This window comes from Urocampus carinirostris, chromosome 10 (genome assembly GCF_059441175.1).
Source record: "Urocampus carinirostris isolate Australia breed hairy pipefish chromosome 10, RoL_Ucar_1.0, whole genome shotgun sequence".
Lineage (NCBI taxonomy): Eukaryota > Metazoa > Chordata > Actinopteri > Syngnathiformes > Syngnathidae > Urocampus > Urocampus carinirostris.
In genome coordinates, this window is record NC_142358.1 from 2,301,102 (window position 1) to 2,328,092 (window position 26,991).

The 26,991-nt window shown below is 39.9% G+C and overlaps 1 protein-coding gene and 1 pseudogene across 5 annotated transcripts; both read right to left on the reverse strand.

The window, feature by feature from the left end:
- Nucleotides 1–465: 465 nt before the first annotated feature.
- On the reverse strand, nucleotides 466–26,391 carry spartb (spartin b). Of its 5 annotated transcripts, none has more exons than XR_015851485.1 (9): nucleotides 26,221–26,391; nucleotides 22,020–22,687; nucleotides 17,993–18,190; nucleotides 15,927–16,068; nucleotides 7,061–7,255; nucleotides 6,845–7,003; nucleotides 4,723–4,813; nucleotides 1,293–3,447; nucleotides 466–1,204 (listed from the first exon to the last, which is right to left on the reverse strand). XR_015851485.1 is itself a non-coding variant. In XM_088345269.1 (9 exons), the coding sequence occupies exons 2-8, from the start codon at nucleotides 22,683–22,685 to the stop codon at nucleotides 1,340–1,342; spliced, it is 1,491 nt and encodes a 496-aa protein (XP_088201395.1). In that variant the 5' UTR covers nucleotides 22,686–22,687; nucleotides 26,221–26,391; the 3' UTR covers nucleotides 466–1,204; nucleotides 1,293–1,339. The 5 variants fall into 5 exon arrangements, 4 of the variants coding, with proteins under 4 accessions (XP_088201395.1, XP_088201394.1, XP_088201393.1 ...); XM_088345269.1 differs by having other exon boundaries at nucleotides 1,293–1,379; XM_088345268.1 differs by having other exon boundaries at nucleotides 466–1,379.
- On the reverse strand, nucleotides 24,597–24,733 carry LOC148357478 (U2 spliceosomal RNA; annotated as a pseudogene).
- Nucleotides 26,392–26,991: the final 600 nt, after the last annotated feature.

Here is a 26,991-nt window from a genome sequence, read left to right on the forward strand (position 1 = left end):
ACCACGGTTTCCTCCTTTAATACTTACGTTAGCCACTTTGCCGCAGGCTTGCCACTAGGGGCTATTGTTATCTGCACCTGCTAACGTGACCTTTACGTAGCTTGTACTGCTAGCCGCTACAATTAGCCACTTACACTTAGGTCAGCCACCTTCATCTATTGGATCGTTGCAGCTGTCCTGTGTGTTTCCAGCTTATTAAACTGTCACTTTAACCTTTTTTTAAATTTGACAATGTGTCCTAAGGATGATCCAGATTTAAGAACCAGGAATTGATGTATGCTTAAATAATTTCATAGAATAGAAGTAATTTGAATGTGTGGAATAAGTATAAAGGTGCAGATTTGAACTTTTTACTTTCTTTTCCCAAATATAACATTGATAATTTCAAAAGCCTAATTGAAAAAGCTAATTTTTGTTTTATTGTTTTAGATTGATGCGAAGCTCTAATAACCAAAACATACATAATTGTTGTTAGAATATTTTAATAGAATCTTTAAGGCACAATGGGGTAAAGCTTAGTCTTTATAATAAATACAAGTATGACAAAACCAACTTCATATGATAAGATAGTTTCACAAAATCTGATCTCAATTATATTAATCTAAAGGGCAAAATCACATGTAATGAACAGTAAAATGTAGATATGGTGCAATGTCATTGTAAAGATATGAATTAAAAATGACCAAGACTTGTATATTTGGTTTGGAAATGTGTGTTTTTGATTGCAGCAACAAAACCGTAGTCATAAGTAGGCAAAGTGATCAGTGTTACAACTAATATATAGTGAAGAAAACAAGTATTTGAACACCCTGCTATTTTGTTATTTCTCCCACATAGAAACCATGGAGGGGTCTGACATTTTCATCGCCGGTGCATGTCTACTGTGAGAGAGATAAACTAAAAAGAAAAATCCAGAAATAACAATAGTAGGGTGTTCAAATACCTATTTTCTCACCGTTTAGATATATAAAACAAAATAATCACAGTTAATCAAGCTGTATTAAAGCACAATTAACCCCTACTCTTCTAATAAAATGGTTTATTTTAAGTACATTAAAAACTTTTTTGTGACCACATCAATTCATATTTTTGATTCACACTTAATATCCTTTCATCCATTATCTGCCCCGCTTATTCTCAGTAGGGTCGCGGGGGGTGCTGGAGCCCATTCCAGTTATCTTCAGGCAGTGGAGGAAACCTTGACCTGATTTGCCAGGAAGTCGCAGGGCACACAGAGACAGTCAACTCACTTGCTTATTCACACCAAGGGACAATTTGGACCGGCCATTTACCATGACATATGTTGGTCTGGAGAAAGATGGGCACCACCAGGCTGTACTTAGCCAAGACACACCACAGGAAATGGGGCCCCTACAGCCCTAGAGGTTAAGGGATCCAACCAAACAATGCTTATTTTTTATCCCATCTTATGGCGACCATTTCATCATTTTGTTGTCTAACGTTAACATTGAATATGTTAAGAGCACAGTTAATACCCAATCACAGCCCAATTGGTTTACTGAAGCTAAATCATGAATAGATGGCACCTGTGATGTAATTTTTACTCTGCAGAGGGCACCAAAATGGCCACCCCCTGGGATAAGATTTTCCCGGTTGATATACTCTACACAGTAAAATAAGCACTGTTAATTTGACGCTTGTAGACAAGGACCATATATTCACTGAGGTGTTAAATGTTTACTCAAAGTTAATTTAACACTGGTTATTTAAGTGTACTTTATGAGTTATTTAAGTATACTTCATAAGAGTACACCAGTGTAAATAACCAGTGTTAATTTAACACTTGTAGATGAGGAATAGTGTTAAATAACTACTCAAAGAGTAAACTTAACACCACCTCTTTAAGTGTATGGTCCTTAGCTGCAAGAGTTAAATTGACACAGGTTATCTTACTGTGTATATTCCACTAATGCAATATACATCAGATAGGCGAGTTTAGGCTAACGAGAAACAGATTGCACAGAACTCTAGTACAAAAAATGAGAAGGCGCGGGCGGGGAACAACTAAAATAAGAAAACACAATACTGAACATTTTGTTGTTCTATTGACAGATAACGTGTGTAACGTTATCTGTCAACAGAGCGTGTTTTTGTCTACCTAGATAATAACTCAGTTTTGGTGTGTCATATGCACAAGGTTTTACGATACTATACAGTGGAACCTCAGTTCTCGACCATAATCCGTTCCAGAACCCTGTTTGAAAACCAATTTGGTCGATCACCGAAAATTGTTTTTCCCATTAAAAGTAATGTAAAATCGTTTTAATCCGTTCCAACACCCTGAATGTTTACCATGAACTTAAACATGAAGCTAACCCAGGCTAATCGTACGTTCGCGTTAGAGTAATCTTCCGTACGAAAGATTACGCTAACATGAACGTGTAAAAATAAAAAAATCAGGTCGTTTACACGTCATTTAGCCCCCGGGTCTCCACAACAAGTGGCTAGCGCTTCATTGGAAAGGGAGCTCCGTTCCAACACCCTGAATGTTTTACGTAAACAAAACTAACCCAGGCTAATGGTACGTTCGCGTTATCGTAATCTTCCGTACGAAGAAAAGAGAAAAATCATCAAAAGTTTTTCAACCTCTTCCAAAACTTGCGGCAGTTGCTTGCTTATAGCGCTAACTTCCTTAGCCGCATGACTCGATTTCACAGCCTCCTTATTCTTTACTATCGTACTGATAGTAGATTTAGCCATGCTGTATTCACTAGCAAGATCGGAAATTCGTACACCTCTTTCATATTTAGCTATTATGTCTTTCTTAAAGGCAATAGTTGGACAAACAACTTGTTTTTGTTTTCACCTGTCCTGCTTGCACTGACTTTCTTCGGAGGCATAATTAGGGGCTAAAACACCCGTACGCCGCTCAGCATCGCACCCTAGCGTACCGGCGTTCGAACTCCGATTTTTTGACCGAACAGCGAAGCAAGAATTTTTTCGAAATTTTTGGTCTAACACCGGTTTGTTCCGAACTGAGAGGCGTTCGAAAACCGAGGTTCCACTGTATTACTGTATTCGTACAATAATTGATAAGTTGAAAATATAGCAGGCCACAATCGAAAAACATTGGATGCCAGGGGAAATGAATTAGAATTCAGCGCGACACGGGTTAGAATCCCGTTACAATCTATGATTTGGAATTATAGTGTAGAGCACACACACGAATTTTGAGTCCTTTTTTGGTATGATAAAATTGACCTTATACATAAATGAATAAGGTATTACTTTTTTTTTTCGACATGTTTCTGCTTTTCGGTTTTGTCATGAATGTTGTAGTCTTCCAGGATAGCCTTTGCAGTCTGCTTGCCGGTCCGTTTAACTACTGCTTTGACGCCCAGGTTGTCGATATTGAAGGCGGCCATGCCCACATTTATGGCAGAGTTGACGGCGTTATCTGTAGCCTGGCCAGCTGCGGTGCCGTACCTTTTGATTGGTGGGGTTGGGGGAAGGGAATTGACAGCAATTAATAGACAAGGTCATGCAGAGAGAGATTAGAGTAATTATCCCTTATTGTTGTGTATTTATAAATGTATAGGGTTAGGGTGGGCAGCTAAGACAGTTTAAGACTGGACAATAGATAAAAGAACAGCACCGAGGTTTAGGCTGAACCTTACAAATCCTTTCTAAGGTGAGGATCGCAAAGTGAAATTATTGTATGGCGGGGGATAAAAGAAACCTATGCTAATTAGCCAACGCCTTCCGATCTACCGGTTCCCCAGATAAAATCCTGAAATTAACAAAAAAAATCTGGTAGGAGCTGGTAAGACAGAGTTAGTGGGTGAGAGGGGGAGGAGATGGCAGATTTAAATTAAACAGATTTTAAAACTTTCTCTTGCAAAGATTGCCATGATTTGATCGCCTCTTTATTTTTAGTAATATCCCTGATCATTGATTGGTTACGACCGAGCAACTTAGTGAGGGTAGCAATGCGTACGCCTTCTTCAAACTTCATAATAATCTTTTACTTCGCCCTTTAGCATCACTGAAGGTTTTGGGACCCATAGATAAACAAATTAAACAATTGAAGAGCGAGGAGGAGACCATTGAAGGAGAGAGTTCAGCCTGTAGCATTATTTTGCATCTTCATGTCAACCAATAGCAGACAAGCATCTTAGAGATGTAATTGTCCTACACACAAACACTCAAAATAATCCGTCTTTGATGTAGAGTAAAGGGGGAAATAGTTTAAAGGTGGGGTTCTTAATTTGAAAAAAGTAAAGTTTATTCAAGCGTGTCCAATATATCAAGGCAAACATGTGGTGCTCTGCTGCTATCTCCCGGCTTAAAGTAAGAGTGCAGTCTTAAGGTTTAAATTATGCACTCCACCTTTAAAGAGGGCTGTGACAACATATTATTTCACACAGTTAAGTGAAAATGTAGAAAAGTGGCGACGCTGTATCCCAAGGGTCTATTGTAAAATTAATTTATTCTTGATGCTGAGAGAAAATTAAAGCAGTCATGCTTAATGCAAATGGTGAAAGAGCTAATTAGAATAGCAAAAAAAGCAAAGCGTCATGTTTATTGTTGATAGGAACCCATGTTTTTGATGATGACATTCAACTCCTGTTTGTATGTTAAACAAGTTTTTGAAGACCTCTAAATCTGTAAAGCAAATTGAAGACAGTGGGCTCACAAAACAAGTATAATGTGAAGCTACAGCAAGCATTTGAAGATAATATTCAAAAGAAGTTGACCTACTTATGTTTCACTGTGCTGACCGTTTCAGAGGCGACGCTCCAAGTGATGGTCTTGGCCGCCACTTCCAAACCTGTCCACATGGTGGTGAATCCTGTAAAACAAACATTTTTTTTTTGTGCATAATTCCAGATTAATTAGAAATGTCCCGAAATCTGTCCGATCAAACCACCCTATTTCATCATTCCCCCGCAATAATATAAAATAGCGGAAAAAGGATTCAGTGGCCCTTAAATTTTGTAATAGTTCACCACAGGAGGTTTTCGTAGCTTAGAATTGAGCTGGAGCAAGTGAATTGAAAGAAGACACTACAGAACCACAGAAATACCAGGGCTCAGCTGAGTGCACGAAGTGACCGTTAAATGCTAAAAGAACCACAGAGAGAAGCTAGCAAAATAGTCATCAGGGCTTCCTTAGCAGCAAGATGGTGGCCAAATATGTCAGCTTCTTCAAAGTTTTGAAAAGATGAATGCGTTTTTTTCCCCTATTATTTGAATCAATAGTGTTTTATTTGTTGTATTTTCTGGACTATGAGCCGCACCTAAAAAAAACAAAAACCTTTGCCGGAAATTCAAGGTTGTGCCCTATATACTGGAAAATAGTACATAAAAGTAAATAAACATTAGAAATGCATAATCCTAATGAAATGCTACTACATAGAGTAACCATTTATGAATAAATACATTCATAATGTTAGTTTACGTTCTATAAATTATTTTTTATGTTTTGGAGGCAGGTGGAATATATGTGTCGAGGAAGACGCAATATATAACTATGTATATATATATATATATATATATATATATATATATATATATATATATATATATATATCAATTATAGATATACAAATACCATATAGTGTAAAACTAGATGCCTTGTTTTCGAGTGTCTTGTTTCAGACTGATCGTGATGAGGATATTTTGAAATGGTCATATCTTGAATCCCAAGAGTTTAAGCTGTCCAATGATATGTGGTACGACACATTTCAGTGACTGGTGACATCTTAGGGACACATATTTGTTTAGCAGAAGTCCGACGGCCCACCGGTTAAGATATTTTATATTAATAAAACTCTGCGTACCGTCGTTCATTGTGAAGAGGTGATCTTTTTGGGGGATTTGTTCAACATTTTACCCTTATTTTGTTAATTCCGTTTTCTAGCCCTGGTTTACTGAGAAGGCAATTTCGTCTGAAGCACCTGTCCTCTTGGGCGTGACGCGTAGGAGGTGATGATTCTTCACATGACAACACCATATAGACCAGGGATGGGGAACAAGTTTGGCACAAAGAGCCGAAATTTTTAACTGTGAGAGTCAAAGAGCCACACCATGCACTGACCTGCCATGACAGTCAGACACACACAAACACACAAAATTAAAAACACTATTTCCCATAACACACTCCTCTCGTTACAATACAAGTATTGTTCTTGTGTTGATTTCAAAGAAAGTGTCCACCCTCAATACAAAAAAAAACTAAACATGAAACAAGGCAAAGAGCCAGTTTGTAGAAAATATGATGAGGCAAAGAGCCGCATTCTTATTGGCCAAGAGCCGCATGCGGCTCTAGAGCCACGTGTTCGCCACCCCTGATATAGACTAAGGCCAGCTGCCTTAAGTCGCAAGGGAAGAATAAATGCAATAGCGACGAGAAGCCATCAAGGCAAACGTCATTCTAAAGCAGACTTTTTTTTTTTATATTTCTTTATTTAATGTGAGGTCTATCGAGAATGCCAGGAAACATGGCAACAATTTTAAGCACTTTACCCAAAACTTACTTTTCAGACCTTGAAAACATAACAATAGAACTCAAGCATTTTCAAGGATTTAGAGCACCCGTACAACCTGATTTTTACACCAATTTCTAATACCCGCGCATGCTCCCAGTCCTCTTAGGCTCCAGGCGGGGAGGCGGGTGACTGTGAAGGGGCAAACCGGAGTTAATAGCTTTATAACGCAGATAAGACAGTGAAAAATTAAGACATTTAAGAGTTAAATTTAAGACTTGTATACAAAATTTAAAACCATTTAAATCCCTTAAATTGCATTTATCAAATTCAAGATTTTTTTAAGTTTTGAAGACCTTGGGAGAACCCTGACTACACACTGGGGCCCATCACTACCTTGTACTCCGCTAGCAGCTACCACCATGGCCCCGTCGATGTTGGAACGCCCGTCCTTGTCTTTCCGCATGGATTCTGGAACCAGCTTTCCTCCATGTTTCTTGACGTGTGGCGCCAACTCCCGCCCAACGCAGCTTGCCACCATGCAAACGCCATCCACTAGAGGGACACGTTAGCAAATAACAGAACAAAAACAAAAAATGGTGACATCCTTACCTAAAAACTGGCTGACTTGAACGGCGCCGCCAGTGGCCTGTTTAGCGACGTGAAGGCTTTTGGTGACCGTTGGGCTGACTTGTGCCGGTTTGTCCTCGGGTGTGATGTGTTCACGCAGCTTGGATGCTCCCTTGTGGATGGCCTTGCCCGTCAACTCGGCTCCTTTGACTAGGCCCCAGCTCAGCCACGAGGCACCTGCAATTTGAAGTTATTACAACAAAAAGAATGTGCTGAATCCTCTTGTTGTCGACGTGTAATATTTTTCAAAATTTATTCAAGTTGAAATTTTCCGCTTCTTGGGTAAGTTATGCAGGGGAAGGAAACAAATAAGACAATGTGCTGTTTTTTCGTATCCAAGAATAAGAGGCAGTGATAAATCAACATTTGATTCATGTTTTAAAAAGCAATGCGTGGAAGGGATCCGTTTTATTCATTCATATTATTTTAACTTTTATAACTTGTATTAAAAGTTGTTCTTAAAAGGTGGAGTGCATAGTTTGAGGTGTCCTTAAAACGTTTAAATGTAAGTATTTTCTCATCTAAGTATGTGTTAATAATGCCCAATCGAGTTCAAAGAGCCTTTATATATTTTTTTCCTACCGCACCTATCTGCTTTTATCTTAATTTTATCATCGGTGTTCAGGCTACGCTAAAGAGAAGGAAACGGGGAAAGGGTTGGGAGGACAGATTTATAGCACGCAAGTGGTCGTGTTTTTTTTTAAATTCCAGGACGAAAATGGTACAAGTAAGAAAAGGACCATTTCAAATGCAGTCAGAATGCCAACCCAAACCCCCCAAAAGGATTAAAAAGGAAGTTTATTCAAGCGCATCTAAGAATTTCAAATACTTTCTTTTTGACAGAATATGACATTAGCAAGAAGAATATTTTTGAAGTTATATACACCACCTTTAATAAAAACAGCCTGTGGACCCAAACTACCTATTCATATAGCAATCAAATGTATATTCATTTTGGTCTCAAACAGAAATGCACCAAAATGAAGACTTAAAACTGAAAACCCAAATTGTATAACCCTTGGCCAAAAGACTGAAAAAGCAACACCACAATACATTTTAAGGGCTTTAAAAAAAATCCTGTCTGACAATGAAGTGAAACAGATGAGCAAGTTTATGTCTAAAAATAAAAGCCTCTTTAATTTTTTTAAATAAATAAACATTTTGAGGGCATTTTAGATTTTCATGACTACGAACATTACTCGTAACATGAAAACAGGAGTAGGTGGGAACTGATGATGATTGTGCGGTAATAAGAGAAGTGTAACGCCACAAAAAGCTCACTCTCGGATATTCACCAAAGTTAAATAATACAGACATCCCTTATTGTGGTTAATATTGACCAGAACCATCCGCGGGAACTGAAAATCCGCAAAGTAGCGTTGCACCGTCATAAGTCTCCAAAGGTCAAACTTAACAACTATAGGCCTACAAATATAAACACAGAACACAGAATTGCAATTGTATTGTATTTATTTTTTATTCAGCCAGTATAAACCATAAACATGATATATACAAGAAATCATTTGACACGTGAACACTCAATAATGATAAAATAATATATTTAAAAGAATAAAAAGAATAGAGCAAAAAATATATTGTAGTGTATAATACAAGGTAATTATATAGAATAGTCTAAAAAGAAAGAATATGTAAATAACAAAACTACAGTAGAATAGGTCGGAGGAACGACAATGGCATAATAGTAATATACACAATAACCTAAATCAATTCCCATTGAACATACGGATAGCGGAAGGGTAAAAACTCTCTTTAAGACGTGAAGTCTTGCTCGCAATGGAGCGAAGACGGCGACCTGACGGCAGGTAATCAAAGTACCTGCGAGCAGGGTGACTGGGATCGCCTATAATTTTTAGTGTCCGTTTTCTAGTTCGATCGATGTACTTTGCAGGGACGGGAGGCCAGTAACTATTATTTCCTCTGCCGTCCTCACTACTGATTCCATCTTTGACAATTCTTTCTGATTGACGTGAACAAAACAAACTGTGATTGACCTAGTTAAAACGGATTCAATGATAGCACGATAAAAATTGACTAGAATGGATGGACGGCCTCTGAATGATTTGAGTTGACGAAGGAAGTAGAGCCTTTGTCTACTTGTGACTCCGAGAGCCAAGAAGTCTGCAGGCTCGAGAGCGTTCTCCATCCGGGCCCCGGTGTTATGGAACGCCCTGCCTCTGGAGATAAGATCTGCAACCTCAACGGAAGTTTTTAAATCGAGGCTTAAGACACACTTCTATTCCAAAGCATGATTGATGTCCACCTCATATTCTGTTTTGTCCTGTCTTTTTCCGACGCCTGCCTGGCTGATACGAAGGAGAAGGATGATTTGGGATGGGTCAGCGGACCAGCGTCTGACCTGCAGCATGTCAACCCCTGCATTTACCAGCTGGCAGAGACGGGAGGCAGCGTCGTGGCCGTCATAGACTTTCTGGTCTGGTTTGCAGGCTGGGGGCGTCGTTGATGTCATGCACTTTCCGGACATTTTCAACATCTTACCTAATCTTTACTATTATGTGTACAGTAATGCTAATTGTAATTCACCCTGGTCAATCCTGGAAGGGGGATTACCACATGTGAGGTCCTTTCTTAAGGTTTCTCTTTTCTCCTCACACTGAGGTTTTTGAGTTGTTCCTTGCCCGCATACTGGTTTAATATCAGGTAATTGTGTAATTTTGTAATTGTAATCCTGTGCAGTCCATTGAGACATTTTTGTGATTAAGGGCTATATAAATAAATTTGACTTGACTTGTCGTGCTGACTTTAGAATATCAGTAGCATTGACAGTCCATGTGAGGTCAGCTGACAAGTAAGTACCCTGAAACTTGAATGAATGGACCAGTTCCACCTCACTACCATTAATTGACAGTGGCACATGCGGGGGAGGCTTAGTACGGAAATCTTTTATCATCTCCTTAGTTTACCTACATTCAATAACAGATTACTCTCATGACACCAGGTAGAAAGTGAATCAATTTCTGCTCGGTATTCAGTTTCGTCTCCATTTGAAATAAAGCCAGTAACCGTGGTTTCGTCTGCATATTTAGCGAATAGTGAATGATCAGAATTGGGTTGACAATCATGTGTGAATAGGGAAAACAAAGTTGGAGACAATGGACACCCCTGAGGCGTACCAGTGTTGAGGACAATAGAACACAAATCTTTCTCACCAATGCGAAGGGACTGTTCTCTATTGAGAAGGAAATCTAAAGTCCTATTTGATAGTAACGGGAAAATTGAGGTCATGAAGAAGTTTAAAATGCAGTTTAGAAGGAATTATAGTGTTAAAAGCGGAACTAAAATCTATGAATAAAACCCAAACGTATGAATTCCTATTCTCAAGATGACTTAGAATCTCATGAATATAAATTGAAATGGCATCATCTACAATTCTATTAGCACGATACGCGAATTGGTACGGATCTAGATTCGATGGTAGACTGTGAATTTCAATACGATCTTCTCGAAAGTTTTCATGATCACGGACGTGAGTGCTATGGGTATATAATCGTTCAGACATGAGACATTGTTCTTCTTCGTGACCGGTTCAATTGTTGCGCGCTTCCAACACGAGGGTACAGTAGCAGAACTCAAAGACCAATTGAAAATACCAGTAAAGACAGGAGCAAGTTGAGAAGCTCACTCTTTGAGAATGCGGGGTGAGAGTTTATCGGGGCCTGGTGATTTCCTCTCTTTCAACCTCCTGAAATTACGTTTTACCTCCTCTTCACTGATGATCAAAGGATTGTCGTCCTTGGTCACCGGGGCTGGCACTTGAGTACTACTATTGTCCTTGTCAAATCGGGCATAAAAGTCATTGAGCTGATCGGGTAGAATAGCGTCCACATTACCAATAGTATTCTTTTGGTTTGAGTTATGAGCTTCAAGTTTGACCATAGAGGTCTGGAGTCCTAAGTGTCGAATTGTACCTCTACCCTATCGCGGAATGAACGTTTGGCGGCCTTAACGCCCTTTGTCAACGCTGATTTCGCTTAGCGGTAAGCGTCCGGGTCCGAGTCCTCGTGTCTATAGGCGACGTCCTTGGCAACGATCAATTTCCGGATGGACTTGTTGAATCATGGTTTTGAATTGGAGTACTTTGTTTTGGACGTAGTAGGTAGACAAAGCTCCTGGCAGAAACGTACGTAATCCGACACTGTGTCCGTGTACTCGTTGATGTCATGTTTGAGTACTTCCCAGTCCATGCACTCCAAACATCCACGCAGTTTATCCACATCAGCTGGTGACCAGGTCAGATGGGTACGTTTGGTAGGTGGAACGTGCTTGAGCTGTTGTTTGTAGGCGGGTATGAGTAGTACCGTGGAGTGATCAGAATTACCCAGACTTGACCGGTTGACAGATTTGTACGCCTGCTTCACCGGACAATAACAGTGGTCGAGGATCTCTGTTTATAGTTTGTTAGTACGGAATGAAGATTGGCCTGGTTGAAATCACCTAATACTATGGATAGGGTGTTGGGATCCTTGTTTTCGTACTTGGATATAGCGCTTGCCAATCCTTTTAGTGCGACATCGACGTCGGCCCAGGGGTGGATATACCTGTATACTGCGGTGAGGGTCACTGAAGAGAAATCACAAGGATGATAGAAAGGCCTGCATTTAATGGTCACGTGTTCCAAATCAGCAGAACATCACTGGATATAATCCGAGCATCCGTACACCAGCTGTCGTTCACCAAAAAACACACTCCGCCTCCTCGGGATTTACCTGTGATATCTGTGTCCCGATCCTGACGGAAAATCGTAAATCCCGGCAGCTAGACCAAGGATTCATTAGGCCGAAATTAGCAGTTTCCCACAAGTTGTAAAACCAGGTCCTCTGATTCATGGGTAATGGATCTGCCATTGGTGAATTACAGGCAGTGGTGGCTGAAGATTGTTGTTAGCCAAGCCGGACTCGTGGGCCAGACCTGCAGGCTCGGTATTGTCTTCTCCTCGATGCCGCCTCAGTTGCATCGCAAACCCAATAGTTATCCACAGAGCACCCACTGGTGATAACCATTTATTTGCGCTCTTCTGACTATCCTTAGAGTTTGATTTAATTGATGAACTTATTTCCAATGTAACGAGTTGCTAAAAGCTGGGTGACACCGTTTGTTTTGGCTCATGTACAACCTACCCCCTCGTGAAAGCATTTACTGTGTGCTCTCTGCTGATATCAATGCCAATTAAGACAATTTGATTAAAATCCGCAAAGCAGTGAACAAGTGATAACCAAAGTGCCAACTACAGAGGGGTCTCTGTAATAATTAAACTGTCATTGTACTTAGTTTAGTAATAGCCAATAGACTTTTGGAATGCTACACAAAAAGTATGTGTTTACAAAAGAAAACTGCTCAACTTTATTAAGTTAGCTTTCTAGTGCCAACACACATTATCCAAAGTTTGTCTGGCGGCTAACACAACGTGTAAGCAGAGGGACACAACAAAATTTGAGAATATGTCTTGTTGGTAAAGATGCTGCCATTTTTTAAAAAACGTCCTCAATTCTTTCATTTTTATAAACAACATGAAAAATAAGCAGATGTTTCATGCACAAACTTTAACCAGATTGAAAACCGGGTTTGCATGGATCGCCTCACCCTTAAAACATGACATCATCACAACATGATCCTTTCAAAAGCCTTTCTGTTTTTTTTTCTTCCGTCTGAAACCAAAGGTGCACTCTTTAATTTTCGGTGGAAAAACACTTTTGGGGTAAAATTTTAATGCATCCCTACTCATACTTTTGTTTGCATTGAGACTGAACCGCACCTGCTATAAACTGACGTGAATTCTGCCATTCTGCTTCAACAATGCACGTGCAGATTGGCTGCGTCGTACTTGTTTACAAACAGGGAAAGGAGTTTAAAGGTTTTGGGTGAAAATGGAGCTCAATACAAAGGATAGAAAAGTAAGTACGGTATGTATGAAAAGCAGAAAACTGAGCCAAATTTGGACCGATTGTAAGGATTCTGATTACTCCGAAGCGGAGTGTAATTTTTATTTTAATTTAGATTATTTTTGCGTATTTTTCAGAGGATCTGTGTCTATATTGGTTAAAATAGAATTGTAAATAGTTAATATTTGTTGGTAGTTTATTATTTATTTATAGCACAGAGGAGTTAATATTTTTTATCATAGTTTATTGTTTTGCATTTTCTGGGAGCCAAAAGAGCCGTCCGTCTCTTCTCAGTGAGCCGAGCCAAAGGAGTTGGTTTTCTGAATAGAGCTGTCCTCTTGGGTGGGGTCATTCATAATGACTGAAAGCAGGCGTGTTGACGTCATTTTCACGCACTTTGGGTGGTCTGTAGAGTAAGACTCAAGAAACATGGTAATGGCAAGAATTTCAAGCATTTTGAGCACTTTAACCAAAATCCAAGCATTTCCCTGACCTTGAAAACACAACATTAAGATTCAAGCATTTTTTAAGGATTTCAAGCACCTGTATGAACCCTGAATCATGTTACAGCAGGGGTGGGCAATTAATTTTTATCAGGGGCCGCATGAGAAACCTGAATTGTGTCAGAGGGCCACCAACTTTCTTTCATTGTAAAATGCTCAAATTAAATATTTTGAATAGCTGATGCTGATAAACAGAAGAATATAGCACTCTGTAAATATTTATATTAGGCTATGTGAAATTGTGGTGTATTGGTTAAATAAGAAAAACAATCATTGAACCAGTGCAATTCATTTTTAACTTGTTAATTTCCACAAACAATAACTTGTAATGTTCTCCACCTCATGTTACCTCTTCAGTGAGAATAACCCAGTCTGTTCTGGGCTTGAACAAGGGCATTGGAATCTGGCGGAATGTCTGAAGTGGCTATGCGAAGGACAGCTGAGAGGTGGTCAACAGTCATAGAGGATCTATGTTTGGATTTATTAAACTTCATAACTGAGAATGTCTGTTCACAATGATAGGTAGATCCAAAGAGGACTAGGATCCTCTGAGCATGCTTCCTCAGGTGTGGAAAGTTCTCCTCTTTGAGGGAGTAAAAATACAGCAGTGAGACTGACTTGAAGTGATCTGCCAGAAGTGTGTCAGACTGCAGATTTATGAGTTCCATCTGAACTTCACTTGGGGCATCATCCACACTGCAGTTGAAGGGAGATGAGACCATGTGCATTTCACTCTCAAGAGTTTTGAAATCGCCTTGAAAACTCTGCATGTAATGTTTCTAACATGGTTGAGTACTTTTGGAGGTGATCGCCTGATCTTTTGGCTTCCTTAAGTGTTGGCAAGTGGGTCAGAATGTTGTCCTTCACTTGGCTTGAGAGAAGCTGTAGTTTTCTCATAAAAGCCTTCACTGCACTGTACATCTCATGCACAAAAAGGCCCTTGCTCTGCAGTTTGACATTAAGTTCGTTCATTAGTGCGGTCACATCCACAGTGAATCCGAGGTCTGCCAACCAGTCTTCATCTGAAAGTTCTGAGACGTCATGACCTTTCTGAACACAGAACTCCTGAATCTGGTTTCTCAGGTCCCAGACACTTTTCAGAATTTTGCCAAGGCTGAGCCACCTAACAGTGCAGTGATAGCTTATGTCACCATGTTCAGCCTCATTTTCCTCCAACAAAGCAACAAACTGTCTGTGATTTAAAGCTCTCGCTCTGATGAAGTTAACTATTTTAGTGACTTCCTGATGTATGATACAATGCAAAAATGTCAATTTCTGATCAGGGTTCATTTCTGTCACTTTATCCTGCATTCTCTTTAAAAGTCCAACATTTTTCCCGGCCAGATTTGGACAACCATCTGTTGTCACACCTGCAAGCTTGTTCCATTTCAGTTCTAACATGTCCATACATCCATACATGCATTTACCTCTCTGAACAAGTCATTACCTGTGGTTGTCCCTTTTATTGACTGCATGGATGCCAACTCCTCCGTGATTTGAAAGTCTGCGGTTATCCCACGTAAGAAGATGAGCAGCCGGGCGGTGTCACGTACATCGCAGCTCTCATTCAAAGCCAGAGAAAAAAAGTCAAAGTCCGCCGCTCTTTTCTTCAGCTGAAGCTCTAAATTTCCCGTGATTTCCTCAATCCGCCTCGTTACAGTGCGTCGGGAGAGTGAAACGTTCTCAAACGCGCCCTTTTTTTCTGGGCACATCAGCTCAGCAGAGTCCAATAAACACTCCTTAATAAACTCTTTGTCGGAAAATGCCCTACTTTTTCTGGCGTTTTAATGAGAAATTACATAACTTGTCCTGACGGCTGCATCTCTGGAAGTGTGAAGTTTAGTGAAAAATCCTTGTTGGGTTTGTAGTTTTGCTAGCAATGCATCAGACTCCCTTGCACGCTCTTCACCAGACAGGTTTCTGTATTCATCTTCATGCTTGGTCGTGTAGTGGCGATTCAAATTATATTCTTTAAACACAGCAACCTGTGTACCACAGACTAAGCACACTGCTTTACCTTTAATTTCTGTAAAGAAATATTTGGCAGTCCATGTCTTGTTGAAAATACGGCATTCGTTATCAACTTTTCTTTTCTTGGGGTGTGCCGACATCTTGAGGGTACCCTGGGGAACAGTATCACCTTCACTCACTCAAGTGTATACGCGCGTGAAGGCGCTACGTCTATGACGTGTATATGTAGTCAAAATAAAATTTCAAAATAAAAGTTTAATTTTTTTTTTTTAATTTATGGTGTTTATGATTGGTCTTACGCGGGCCGGACAGGGACGTACAAAGGGCCGGATGTGGCCCGCGGGCCGTAATTTGCCCAGGCCTGTGTTACAGTATTCAAAACAGTGTTATCAAAGACAATAAAGAAAACTCAATTAAAAAAATACAGTGACAGACAACATGAGCGATTAAAAGTACCTGCCAGGATACCGTTGGCCACATTCTCGCTCCACTCGGGAAGATACTCGCCCGCTGCCTCCTTCTCAGCTGCCTCTCCCTCGGGCGTCACAATGGACACTTTGTTGCAGAGATTGACTTGCTCGCTCGTCTCGTCTGCGTCCTGATGAAACAAACACATGGCACCTGAAGATAGCGCGATACTATATAAATGTCCACTGCTTCACTTTGGGAAGAAATTCTTACGAAAAGTGCCTACTCGCCAACGCAAGTTCAGCTCCATCAGCAAGAAGGCTGTCTGTTCTTTCGCAAAGGCTGATAAGAGCATTAGCGTTGTTTTAATGCTCAAATCCCAACAATGCTGAGACTGAGCGAGTAAGGCGGGCTAACACCTTAAAACGAACTGCCAAAAAGAGTGCTAGAGGACACAACAATCTCAATTTCAAATCATCAACTGTAATTTTATTCATAACTACCTATTATAATTAAAAATGGTCACATTTTAATGAGCGAAAGCTATTGGGGCCTTTCTTTAAGAGTTTTTAATACAGAAAACCCCGGGAAACAGTGACCCCCACCTTATGGCAGTGTGGAATTACTATATTATTTTTTTTCAGCTCCTCTTTGTGGCGTTTTCCCCAATATACAACACCATCAACAAATTATTTGTCGTGCCACAAAAAATTATATAATTTATACTTTGCTGTGTTCAATTGTGACAGGTTACATCTCTAAGATGTCATTCTGCTTTTGGTTGAGGTCATAAAAGATGCCGGTATGCTTTTTCTTTGCATCACAGCATCATGAAAATGCAGATATACGATTGGCTGAACTCCCTCCCACAAAGCCTTTCTCTCATTTAGTATAGTTTGGAATCTTGAGGTTTTCATAAATAATACGAATTTGAGTAGTGCATTCATTAATCATGTGTCCAAAGACCTGCATTAATGGTAAAGGGAGAAACAAAGATGTCCAAAGTCCGGCCCGGGGGCCAGTTATGGCCTGTGATCAAATTCATACTGACAAGCAGCATCTGACATAAAGTTAATAATATGTGTCCCGCCAGGATAATTGAATGCAGGATAAAATTAATTGTCCAACAAAAATGTCACCATATCATGGCAGTAGCCCTTTAGCCACCTTTTACTTTTTGTGGGACTTTAAGCCCACCCCAATTCCGACATGGCGACTGTAAATAAAAAAAGGAAAGTTGACTGTAAGGGCCGCCGCTTCCAGGACATGTGGAAATTGGAGTATTTTTTCACCGAAATCCCAAACAACTCCGTCTGCCTAATTTGCCAAGATAAATATTATCAAGAGGCCCTGCCAGACCAAACATGCTGACTACATCAAGCTGTCTGGAAATAATTGCTGTGAAAAGGTAAAGCAACTTGAAGCTATTTTAATGGCGGAGCAGTGCTTTCCAGGAGACGCTGTGAGTCAAATTAAAATGCTGAAAAGGCGAGCTACGAGGTTCCAACACTAATCACCAAGCACGCCAAACCTTTCACAGAGGGTAAATTTAGTAAGGACTGTTCAAAGAATGCCAGGCTGAGTAGTCGGCCCTCAAACATATTCAGCATTCCAAATCTAGCCCACTTTGTGAAATGTTTCAACATCCCTGCCGTAACCAATCGATAAACGAAAAAAATATTTTAAGTAAGAAAACGATTAAAGCAAAGAAATCCTCTAAAGGCATGACAGTCGGGGCAAGCTCTAAAATAAATTCTAGTTTGAATCAGCCATGTTGTCCCTCCTTCTGCATTTAGCAAATCCACTCGAACAGCTTAAGTCCCTTCACAACTAAGGTAACCAAATTTCATATTCACTTTCCATTTTTTTTTGTCATTTAATCCAATACGCCTATACATGCATGACACATAATTGGTACTCACTATATACTGTTTTGTCAATTTAATGTTTTCATCTGGGGGTACCGTGGGAATGGAGGGCATTTTACCAATTACTATAGGTTTCCTGTATCCGTTATACAGCTATCAAATTCATAACTATCCCAATGCTCTTCTGTAATATCTTTATGATGACACTTTTTAAAAAGTCATCAGGTGCGCTACTGAGAAAGGTACCTGCAGTCTTAGGTCTGTCAACTGAGCCAGCAGATCCTGGAACAGTTCTCGTTTAGCGGAGGGAAGTTTTGAAGATAGGACCACGCCTACAAAGTGTCCCGGAGCCGTCGCCATCAAGTCTGGGAACATGAAAATGCCAGTGTTGCACAGCAAGACTGGGGAGTTTGCAGACATGAGCGGGTAAAGCCAACCGCAGACCTACAGGAAGAGAATGTATTACATCGATGGGCAACATTTTTTGAGTTGCAGGCTGCATTATGTTGAACAATTTAACAGAGCAGCTGGGTCGGGAGGAAAAAGTGATTGGTTAGATTTTTGCATCTGCCAGGACAGTCTTGTTTTAATACCTCGGCAAAAATGAGAATAAATGATATCCAATTTTTTTAATATGTATTTAGGAATTAATATACATGCAGACATTCATACATGTTATGTTGGTATATGAACAGACCATTTCATAATTTTTTGAAACACTCAGAATTTAAGCTAACTAATATATTCTCCCCTTTAAGCAGAACATTTCCTTTTCATGTAAAAAAAATTTAAAAATTAAGTTTTTTTGTTTTCCATGACATTAACATATTTATAAAATAAATTCATGGTAAAAAAATTACAAATACAGAAAATTACGCGGTTAAAAATAACGATATTAACGATATTAAAAATATTTTTATCTTGTTTAAATTTACACAGGAAATTCTATAATAATTGGTACAGGAAAGCAAATGATGAATGGTGTCGAAAGATAGGAGTGAACTTTGAGGAAAGGAGAAAATTGTTCTGGAAAGAAGTGAAAAGAATAATAAAGAGCGAGTCGGGAAAGGAAGAGAGAGTGAAAGATAAGGATGGTAGATTGCTGGTTAGCGGTAGTGCAGTCAGGCCGAGATGGGCAGAGTATTTTGAGGAGTTGCTAAATGTGGATGGGAAGGTGAGAGTCGAGGCGATCGATGGTATGGAGAGAATGCCCGTGTTGGGTGATCTAAATGTGAAGCCTGTGGAAACATGGGAGGTGCAAGAGGCAGTGAAAGAAATGAAAGGGAGGAAGGCACCTGGATTGGATGTTTGTACAGCTGAATGCTTAAATAAAAGGTGGCACAGCTATAATTGACTGGTTAGTACACTTGTTGAATGTATGATTTTTAAGTGGTGTGGTTCCTGTTGACTGGTGTAGTGCATGTGTGGTGCCATTGTATAAGGGTAAAGGTAATAAATATGAATGTAACAATTCGAGAGGTATGAGTTTGTTGTCTGTGCCGGGTAAGCGGGATGGAAGAGTCTTGATTAAGAGAGTGAGAGAAAGAATGAATGAGGTGGTGATGGAGGGGCAGAGTGGTTTCAGGAAAGGAAAAGGATGTGTGGATCAGGTGTTTGTAGTACGACAGATGTGTGAGAAATATTTTGCAAAAGGTAAGGATGTTTTTTTGGCTTTCATGGACTTGGAAAATGCGTATGACAGAGTTGATAGAGAGGCGTGGCAAGTGATGGTATGGAGTGGGTGGAAAGTTGTTGGAAGCATTGAGGAGTTTTTATGTGAACAGCAGAGCATGTGTAAGAGTAAGGAGTAGGACAAGTGAGTGGTTCCCTGTGTTGACTGGTGTGAGACAGGGGTGTGTGATGTCACCATGGCTGTTTAATGTGTACATGGATGGTGTGATGAGAGAGGTGAATGCAAGAGTATTAGGCAGAGGTGCAGAAATGATCGATAACAGTGGAACAGTGTTGCAGGTAAGTCAGATGTTTGCAGATCACACAGCACTTGTGGCTGATTCTGAGGAAACATCGAGAAGGTTGGTAATGGAGTTTGGAAGAGTATGTGATAGGCGTAAATTATGTGTGAATGATGGGAAGAGTGAAGTGTTAAGAGTGCTCACGTGGTGGAGTGGGCATGGCGTTAGAAATAAGGTTGCATGGACAGGTGCTGGAGGAAGTTGAACGCTTTAGGTACTTGGGTTGTGATGTGGCTGCAGTTGGTGGAATGGAGTGCGAGGTATTGCACAGAGTGAATAAAGGAAGCAAGGTTTTGGGTGCTCTGAGGAGAGTAAAAAGCAACAAGAGTATGAGTATGGATGTTAAGAGGGGACTGTATGAGAGTGTGAATATGCCGACTGTGTTGTATGGTGCAGAGACTTAGAGCCTGAACGCAGATTTGAGAAGGAAATTAAATGTTTTTGAGATGAAGTGTTTGAAGAGTATGTTAGGAGTGACAAGATTGGTTCGATTGAGAAATGAAATTGTGAGAGACAGAACTGGATTAGTCGTGGAACTGAGCAAGCGCGTGGATAAGAGTACTTGGTTGGTTTGGACACATGGAGAGGATGGATGAGGATCGAATGTTGAAGAGGATCTACAGAGCAGAAGTAAATGGAAGGAGACCAATAGGAAGGGCACGATTGACGTGGATGGATGGTGTTATGAATGCACTGCAGGGAATAGGTCTACATCTAGTGGAAGCTAGAGCTCTTGTCGGTAATATGAATGAATGGAGAGGTGTTGTAAAAGGATAGTGGGATGTTTGGAAGCGGTCAAAGGGATGGGCAGGGCACCTGTATGTTGCGGCAGGGGTAAACCAGTGAAAGCTGTATGGCCCTGCTGTTGAACAAAAGAGTGTGTTGTGTCGTGTCACCCTGACCCGAGTGACATGGCGGCTTTCTTGTGTCCCGTTTCATCTGGAGGGACGAAAGCATGACCAACTAAGGTGCCGAGTTGCCTAACTTGTTTGGGTGTTTGGGCATTTGGGTTGGCCATGGTCCAAAAATGTTTGTGTGTGTTTTTGCTATTTTTTTCCCTTTTTTTTTCTTTGATATTGTATTGTTTGTCTTGCTGTCAGTCACCCCTCTTGAGGGATATGACTAAGGTAGATAGATAGAAAGTTACACAATGTTCATTTTTTGCATGGCCAATAATAAGTGTCCATAATTGACATTGCACTAATACACATTTTATAGTGCCCCGTTTAGGTGTGGCATGCACCCGTCCTCTTGGACGTGACGTGTTAGTTAAAGATGCCGTTTCATAGGACAATGCCATACAAAGTAATTCCAGCTACCATTAATCACAAGGTACGAAGAAATGGTGAAAAGGGAGCTGAGCCGAAAGGCAAAGCTCTTGATTTACCAGTCGATCTACGTTCCTACCCTCAATTACGGTCATGAACTGTGGATCATGACGGAAAGAACAAGATCCGGTATACAAGCGGCTGAAATTAGTTTTCTCCGCCAGGTGGATGGCATCTCCATCAGGGAGGTGAGAAGCTCAGTCATCCGGAAGGAACTCAGTGTAGAGTTGCTGCTTCTCCACATTGAGAGGAGCCAGTTGAACCGGCTTGGGCATCTAATAAGGATGCCTCCTGGACGCTTCCCTCAGGTGTTCCAGGCATGTTCCACCGGAAGGAGGCCCCGCGGACAATCCAGGACACCCTGGAGAGACTACGTCTCTAGGCTGGTCTGGGAACGCTTTGGGATCCCGTCGGAAGAGCTGGACTAAGTGACTATGAGAATATGGAGGTCTGGGCTTTCCTGGTGAGGCTGCTGCCCCAGCGACCCGACCTCAGATAAGCGGAAGAAAAAAAATGGATGGATGGACGGATGGATGGACTGATCAAAATGAATAATATATAAGGCATGTGTGACAATCGACAGCTGCAACTAATGATTATTTTTCATAATAGATGGATCAGATTAGTATTTTTTCGATCAATCGATGAATCAGATTTCTTAAAGAGTATTGAGTATTCAAGGTTTGGACAGATAGAAGATTCTGGGAGCGCCCATCCATCTCCAGGCCAACAAATGTTTCCACCCAAGCTCAAACAGAGGACACACAGACGTGTTAATTGAATGTGGTACCACAACTATCAGCATCACAACTGAATTGTGTGCACTCTTATTAGCACTGATTTAACTTACTTAGTGGCTTATAAATCACATGATACAATGAATTGATCATCTAATTAGTTGCCGATGCTTTTAATAATCGATTTTAATCAATTTAGTCAATTAGTTGTTGCAACCCTGGACAATTGACTTACCTGCAGAAACGCCGGGGGTCTCCCAGGACAATCCTCCACAAACTTAACCAGCCTCAGGTAACCAGAGTACGACGGGGTGCTCACATTTCCCTCTGGCGTCACGAAGAATATTTGCACCCCTTGCGGGATGCACAGCAACTCCTCAGCATCCTCACCCAAACTCTGTGGGGATGACGCCAAGCTGGACATACCACTGTAAAAGTCGTGGCCCACTATTGACAGCTCGCCCGATTCTGTACCGAAAGAAATGGAAAGATGCCCGTCCGCCGCCTGCGGAGAGTACACTGGCGGCTGGTCCGTGAATACAACATCTCCAAGGTGATCTTCTTTATCTTCGGTTGGGAGTAGTGGATAGATGGCGGACTCTCCGACAACGGTGCTCTCAAGCACAGTGAGGCGCTTAGTGATATTGTCCAGGGTTTCCTGCATCTTTCTTTGCATGTCTCGGGCCGCTCCCCAGGAGTCCCCAATGCATTCACCCCCCTGCGAGGGCACACTGATGCCCCTGAGGAGGTGCTTGCGCCCATTTTTGTAGAGATAGAGGGCCAGGCGCTTGTCACCGTCTTCGTCCGCCGTCAGAGCCTGGCTGATGCAGTCAAAGGCTCGCTTGTAGCCGTCTTCGATCACTCCGAGTTGGGCCTGGCCGAATGCATCCTTTTTCTCCATGTCTGAAATGAGATTCATGAGTAGAGGATTCCAAGAATCACTTGACTTTTCAAGCAACTGCCTTATTAATGAACAGGCTATATTGTCATTGATAATGAAAGTTTTATGCAACAAGATTAGACACTGCAGGGTAAACACTAGTGATGTGCTCCTCAGCTTGAATCCCTGACATGTGTGCCGAATATTTTAAAAGAGTGGTTCATGGAGCAATAGTTGAGGTGTGTTTTGATATCAGAAGCAGTGACATTGATTCAGGAAATGATTCGCTAGCTTTGAGTCCAGTTTGAAGAAACGTCCCCAGAGTTGGAAGTCCCCTTTAGTACTGAGAATCACAGAAATATGCACTTCCAATTATTTGCAAACTTGCTATCACACATCTATGCACCCTTGCTTTATCTGTACCTTGTGAAAGTGCCTTTTGAAATTCTCTTCAAAAAAGAAACCGCCTGAGTAAAAAGCTTTGGAAAAAAATATGGTTTAAAATAAAAAATGAATAACCACTTTTTAACCTTATTTTTTTCACTTGTTGTATATCCAGAAAGCAACAGAGAACAATTCATGATACACCGTTACTCCTTTACTCTCTTAATACACTCTTCAAATATATTTGTATTAGTGCTGCAACAACGAATCGACGATTAAAATCGATGATTAAAAGCGTTGAGCATATATAATTTACATACTGGCAATATTTATCATATTCCAAAAATGTACCGCCCAAAAACAAATTTGTTGACATCATTTTGTTTGTTAACATTTCTGATTATTTAACACAATTGAAATGTATTGCTTTTTGTTTTGTATGATAAGTCCAAATGTCATATGATCTGTGGATAAGATGGTAGGAAAAGAGTGTCTTACATATTTGCAGGTGCACATGCATTTTTTTCATTATCAAGGTAATTGACATTTATGCATTTCTTTATTGTTTTATATAATGGAATACTTTGTTTTATCGTCTATCTGTCCAAAACTTCAATATTTGAATAAATAGGAGGGAAATAAGTATTCTGATTAATCGATTACTCGAAAAATAATTGACCGATTATGAAATTAATCGTTAGTTGCAGCCCTAATTTGTATTCAGTGTATTTTACACAAGCATGTTATACATTTTTCTTTCCACATGGTGTCATAGTCGAGCTAATGAATTATCTTAAAGCCCTTACGTGAGTGTGTGGAACATTTTCCGAGAGGGCTTCATTGTTTTACGAAGCTTAATTTTACCATCACTAGTAAACACGAAATAAAGACTTCAAAGAGAAAAACAAAAGGAAAGACGGTCAGGATAAAAAGGCAAAAATATTCACAAAGTATTGTTTACAGACTGGCCCAAATTATGATATTGCGAAGATTAGTGTATAAAATATGTGATTATTGTAACTTATAATTATTGATATCTGACCTATGTAATAAGTATATCCATGAGATTTTGTTGTATTGGACATAAGAGGAGCTATATATAAAATGTGTTTTATAGGGAAGATAAAGGGGTAGGAAAAATAAGCATCTGCTTCTGACTACTCCTTTTCGAACATGTGTGACATTATTTCGTTGTTGATTCATTGTTTTTGTCCTGTTTTTATTTTTATGTTCGAAATAAAGTTTTCATTCATTCATTCATTCATTCATTCATTCATTCATTCATTCATTCATAGTAGTGCATTGTAACAATAGTACAAGAAAAAGTAGTGCAATACAATTTAGCAACAACAAAAAAATCCCAAATAATATTGGCTTACAAACGAAAATGGGGGTTTTTAAGGGTTATTGATCTATCTTCGTTATTTATTATCCATTATCCGTTATCGGTCAGTTCATAATACGCTACAAAGCCTAGGAGCCGGGACACTTACTCTCAGCCAAAAGGCCAAGCTAAGGTCCTAGCCCTAAAGCCTTCCTGCGATTCATTGCGAATGCACCGTTCCCGGAGGTACTGCAATACCGGGCCGATGCGTGGAGTGGACAGAGCAAGCTCATATTCCATCTCCGAAATGCAAAAATCAAAGATAGTGACTTCATAGAAAGTACACAAAAGGCCAAGCTAAGGACTTATGCCCATTTTACTCAGTTCAACAACCACAGCCGGAAATGGAACAAAGAAATCGCTCCGCATACTTTTTGAGTGTTCCAAAACTAGTTGAGTAGACCACAGGATATGGCATCCTCGCCATACTTAATTCACGGTGTGAATTCAGATGTTATTTGGGCCCCTCTTTGCTGCATTTCCCCCCACTATTTCATAACAAACCATTATTATCAAGTCAAGATTTTTTTTTCAATTTTACCTTTGTGGCATTTGTGGGTACTAGTATGTTTAGATTATGTCTGTTATAGCTTGACGTCGTGTAAAATGCTGATTTGCTATTAGTTGGCGTAAAGGCGTCTTGAAAATGCGATACGCTATTGGCTGGAATCCCTCTATCAATGTTTTACCTGTGATTTTGTTCATTCCGCATCTCTTTCCCTTGAATAGACTTTGTGAGTAGGCGATACCATACTATGTTTTGTACTGTATTTCTTCGCTATGGGTCTAAGGCTTGTGGTGATGCTAAAGGGATAAGTAAACATGACAGAAATGAAGCTTGAGATTATCAAGAAATATAATAAAGGCAGACAAATCGCAACCCTCGCTACGTTGCATGGGGGCTAATCAATTACTGGGATAATTATTAAAACTGAGGCGGTGATTAAAGCAAAAACGCCTTTTTAGGGCACGACAATCTTTGCAATTGGATGTTTGAAATCAGTTTCCATTTTTAATCTTTTGACCCCAATCCCCCTGCATTTACCTGTTACTCCAATCAACCGGCTCATGTCACTTCACACAAAATGTAAATAACATTTCATTTTTTTTCCCCTGTACTTGTCCAATCAACAGAGATAATTGGTTATCATTTAGTTCTTGGACAGATAATTAAGAGTTTGTTTGAGAGACATTTTCCTCGCTGTTTGATAGAGAGTTTAGTTTTATCACATCCTTCCGTGATCACAGACGGCAAAGGATGGAAAAAATATATTGTCTCGATTCCCACACCCATAAACAGCACAAATAATGATTAATATTGACAAGTATAGCGTTAAAACCACTATATTATAAATCTGACCGGTTATGATCCATGAGCAATTTAAAACGTTACGGGACATCTAGAAACAGCAATAGATTTAATACACACCATTTTATGTCACAGCATTTTTTTAGGTAAAAGCTGGGGAAACTATTCATATTTATTCGTCTGCTGTTGTTTTCTAGTAGTAAAGGCAGAACAACAATACAAGAAAAAATGTTAGCAAATTGTGGAGGAATATTAGGGATTCAATGACGCCACCAGCACCCGAAACGTTTTTTTATTTAGCGTCACATTCGAGCAAAAACAACCGCACATCCACAACTGTCGTATTTAATACAGTGTTATGAGAGTAAATTATGAATTGGCATAATGTAAGGACTTTAAACGACGTACGTTTAGCTAGCAACTCCGTTTTTAGGCAGTCAGCGTTAGCTACCCGTTAGATCATAACAGTGCTGGCTTACCTCGCACTGTCAGAGGCTAACACGGGTGTAAAAGTTCCACTGTTAGACGATTATCAGTCTTCTAGGGTTCGAACAAACATTTCAACCTGATTTAAATTCAACCAAAAACTAGTGTCGTGTAACTGGACTCTGGAACGCGACCATTCAATTTGAAGTGTACTTTATTGTGAAGTTAAACTCAAGACCGGGATTGGAAAAAATACGGTAGAAATCGTTTTCTTGTGTGTAATGGTTCTCAGAGAGTTGTTGTGTGTGTTTGTGTGTGTGTGTTTTTAGCACATCTTACACTTAAAGTAATATATTTTAACACTAACAATAAGCAATACTACGCGACTTATGCCCAATAATGTAAACGAAAAACATTAAATACTATTTAATTTGAAGTCTCCAAACATGCCAAACACCCGTGCTAAGTACCGCTAACTTGACGACAACAAAATCCTGCTGCTTTCTAACTTTTACCGCGAGGTGGCAACATACGTTTACATTTATTCTAAACATTTACTTACCCAAAGTAAATTTATTTTTGGCATTACTACAGGATGAAGCAAGTTTTTCAAGTTTTGTCACCATAAAAAGTTTAGAAAGGGTAAATATTAAAGATGTAGTCACTGAACTAATTAAACCGCTCGTCAAGAGACGTACATGTAGATTTGATATTGCAGATGATCTAATTATGGTTATTGGTATATTTTTGCTTGTTACGTTATTTTTATTTTTCTAAATCACATTTAAATACAAATTTTAGATAAATAATCATCATCGTCTTAC

Coding starts and splice junctions, on each gene's coding strand:
- spartb (XM_088345267.1), bottom strand. CDS start 22,685: ATGGAGAAAAAGGATGCATTCGGCCAGGCCCAACTCGGAGTGATCGAA. Junction 18,191..22,019: donor GACCCCCGGCGTTTCTGCAG/GTAAGTCAATTG, acceptor CTCTTCCTGTAG/GTCTGCGGTTGGCTTTACCC. Junction 7,256..15,926: donor GGCCAACGGTATCCTGGCAG/GTACTTTTAATC, acceptor TTCAAATTGCAG/GTGCCTCGTGGCTGAGCTGG.